Source organism: Panulirus ornatus, chromosome 19, assembly GCF_036320965.1.
Source record: "Panulirus ornatus isolate Po-2019 chromosome 19, ASM3632096v1, whole genome shotgun sequence".
Classification (NCBI taxonomy): Eukaryota; Metazoa; Arthropoda; class Malacostraca; order Decapoda; family Palinuridae; genus Panulirus; species Panulirus ornatus.
In genome coordinates, this window is record NC_092242.1 from 28,832,282 (window position 1) to 28,835,263 (window position 2,982).

The window sequence follows — 2,982 nt, forward strand, 5'->3', positions numbered from 1 at the left end:
CATTTCCCGCCTCAGCGAGGTAGCATTAAGAACAGAGGACTGGGCCTCTGAGGAAACATCCTCACCCGGCCCCCTTCTCTGTTCCTTCCTTTCGAAAAAAAAAGAAAAAAAAAAAAGGAGAGGGGAAGATTTCCAGCCCCCCGCTCCCTTCCCTTTTAGTCGCCTTCTACGACACGCAGGGAATACGTGGGAAGTATTCTTTCTCCCCTATAATATATAATATATATATATATATATATATATATATATATATATATATATATATATATATTTTTTTTTTTTTTTTTTATACTATTCGCTATTTCCCGCGATAGCGAGGTAGCGTTAAGAACAGAGGACTGGGCCTTTGAGGGAATATCCTCACTAGGACCTCTTCTCTGTTCCTTCTTTTGGAAAAAAAAAAAAAAAAAAAAAACGAGAGGGGAGGATTTCTAGCCCCCCGCTCCCTTCCCTTTTAGTCGCCTTCTACGAGACGCAGGGAATACGTGGGAAGTATTCTTTCTCCCCTATCCCCAGGGAATATATATATATAACAAAGATGAGCAAAGAAAGACTGACTAAGAGGATCTTAATATTAAAAGTAGATGAAACAAATGGGAATAGGGAGACCTAGAAGGAGATGAAAGGAATGACTGAAGGAGGCTTTGGGGTACTGGGGCCTAAACATTCAGGAAAATGAAGGGCATGCATAGGATAGAATGAACTGGATTCATGTGAAATATAGGATCAACAAGATGGTAATGGACTGATCCAGAGCATATGAAGCAATCTAAAAGACCTGGTTGTGGATGGTAAGTGCTGGTTTCAGTAAATCATACTTGACAGCTGGAGAGTGGAGATGTGTAAGTGAGGCCAGTATTATCACATTCCTGATGTTTCCTATACAAAGTTGGAAAAAGCAATTACATATGAAAAAAAAAATCTAAAATGTTATTATCTACTAAAAAACTCTTTACATTTGTATGTTCTTATTAAGGTACTGAATGGTAGAAGAAGCTGAATCCCCACAACGACTTGCTTTCTGAGTACTGTGTCCAAGAGCATTAACAAAGATTGATGTTGATCCACGGCGTTTTCGGTCTTCCTCACTAGCAGGTCCAAGATGAGAGGATGAACTTTTACTACTTTCCATTTTCTGATCTTGGTAGTGTGGCACTATCATGTTCAATGCAATATGTTTACTTTCATTTGTGCAGTCTTGTTCACTGTGTGCATCTTGAATGACAGGTCCAGGTGCTACTTCTACTCCTCGACGATGAGACTCACTACCAGTAAATCCAGTGAGTGAGTTGTTGGATGACCGCGATGAAGGCCGTGTGAAGGAAGACGACCGACTGCCTTTATTGGAACATGTAGACCCACTTCGTTCAACTTGATCTCCATCCCTTCCACAATCTAACTTTTCCACTGCTTTATCTATAGCTTTAAACTGCCACACCCAGCGGTAGTTGTACAGGAACTGTCGTTGGTCAAAGCGATTATCATCAGGTGAATATGTCTCAGCATGGTATGCTGGAGTCAAAACAGTCATCTTGTGGCGGTTAACACTGTAACAACGGAAGAACAGCTTAACTTTCTCTGCAACCTCTTTAGGTGCACATTGATCAGACCAAAGATGAACTAGCTTGCCAAACATGGAGTATGGACCACAACATTCAACTTTTCGAAGCTTTCCATATGTGGACAGTTCATCATATGACATGCCCATGTCTGCTTCATCTGTTTGTACAAGTGAGCCCTCCTCAAGTGGTTCAAGTTCTGCAGTAGGTGGCGCTCCTAGAATATCACCTAGTACAGGAACATTAAGTCTGTCTTTGGCTAGAAGCAGAAATCTCTTGAGGTCAGCCTTGGAAAATCCACCGATGGGATTAATATCAGCAGAACTACAGTCATATTTAGTCATGTATCCCCTTAGTGCCTCATCTACATTTGCAGATCCTAAAACCAAGAGTCCACCCTGTCTTCCACGAACCCAGAGCATCAACTGAGCAAAGAGATAGGCAAGCACCATACGAAGTCTTGCTTGCACGTTCTGCAAGGCAAGGTTTTCTCTAACTGTTCCTCCACGCACTCTAAACTTTGGGATGAAACCTGTGGCAGCACAGAAGATGCCTAGTGCTGCTGATACCATACTGTCAATTGCTATTGGTATGTGGTAGCTTCCAATCTGCTGGGAAAGAAGTTTTGCTCGAGATTTGGTCTCTGTTGACGAGTTCTCAGTAGCCATGTAGACTGTGTGGAAAAGTCTATATATATAAATATATATATATATATATATATATATATATATATATATATATATATATATATATATATATATATATATATATATATACATATATATATATATATATATATATTTCTATTTATTTTGCTTTGTCGCTGTTTCCCGCGCCCGCGAGGTAGCGCAAGGAAACAAACGAAAAAAATGGCCTAACCCACCGCCACACACATGCACACACACGCAAACATACACGCCCACACATCCCAACGTACACACATACACACACACACACACACACAAACACACACACACACACACACACACATATACACATATGCACACAATTCACACTGTCTGCCCCTACTTACCCCCATCGCCACCCCGGCACACACGGAATAACATCACCCTTCCCCCTCATGTGCGCGAGGCAGTGCCAGGAAAAGACAACAAAGGCCCCATTCGCTTATACTCAGTCTCCAGCTGTCATGCAATAATGCCCGAAACCAGAGCTCCCTTTCCACATCCAGGCCCCACAGAACTTTCCATGGTTTACCCCAGACGCTTCACATGCCCTGATTCAATCCATTGACAGCAAGTCGACCCCGGTATACCACGTTGGTCCAATTCACTCTGTTCCTTGCACGCCTTTCACCCTCCTGCATGTTTAGGCCCCGATCACTCAAAATCTTTTTCACTACATCTTTCCACCTCCAATTTGGTCTCCCACTTCTCCTCGTTCCCTCCACCTCCGACGCATA

At 42.3% G+C, this 2,982-nt stretch overlaps 1 protein-coding gene across 1 annotated transcript; it reads right to left on the minus strand.

Annotated features, from left to right (window-relative positions):
- Window positions 1–536: 536 nt before the first annotated feature.
- Window positions 537–2,242, minus strand: LOC139755683 (glutamine-dependent NAD(+) synthetase-like; the record flags this gene model as incomplete). Its single annotated transcript, XM_071674330.1, has 1 exon — window positions 537–2,242. A coding segment is annotated over one exon (1,290 nt), but the record flags the coding sequence as incomplete, so codon positions are not given.
- Window positions 2,243–2,982: the final 740 nt, after the last annotated feature.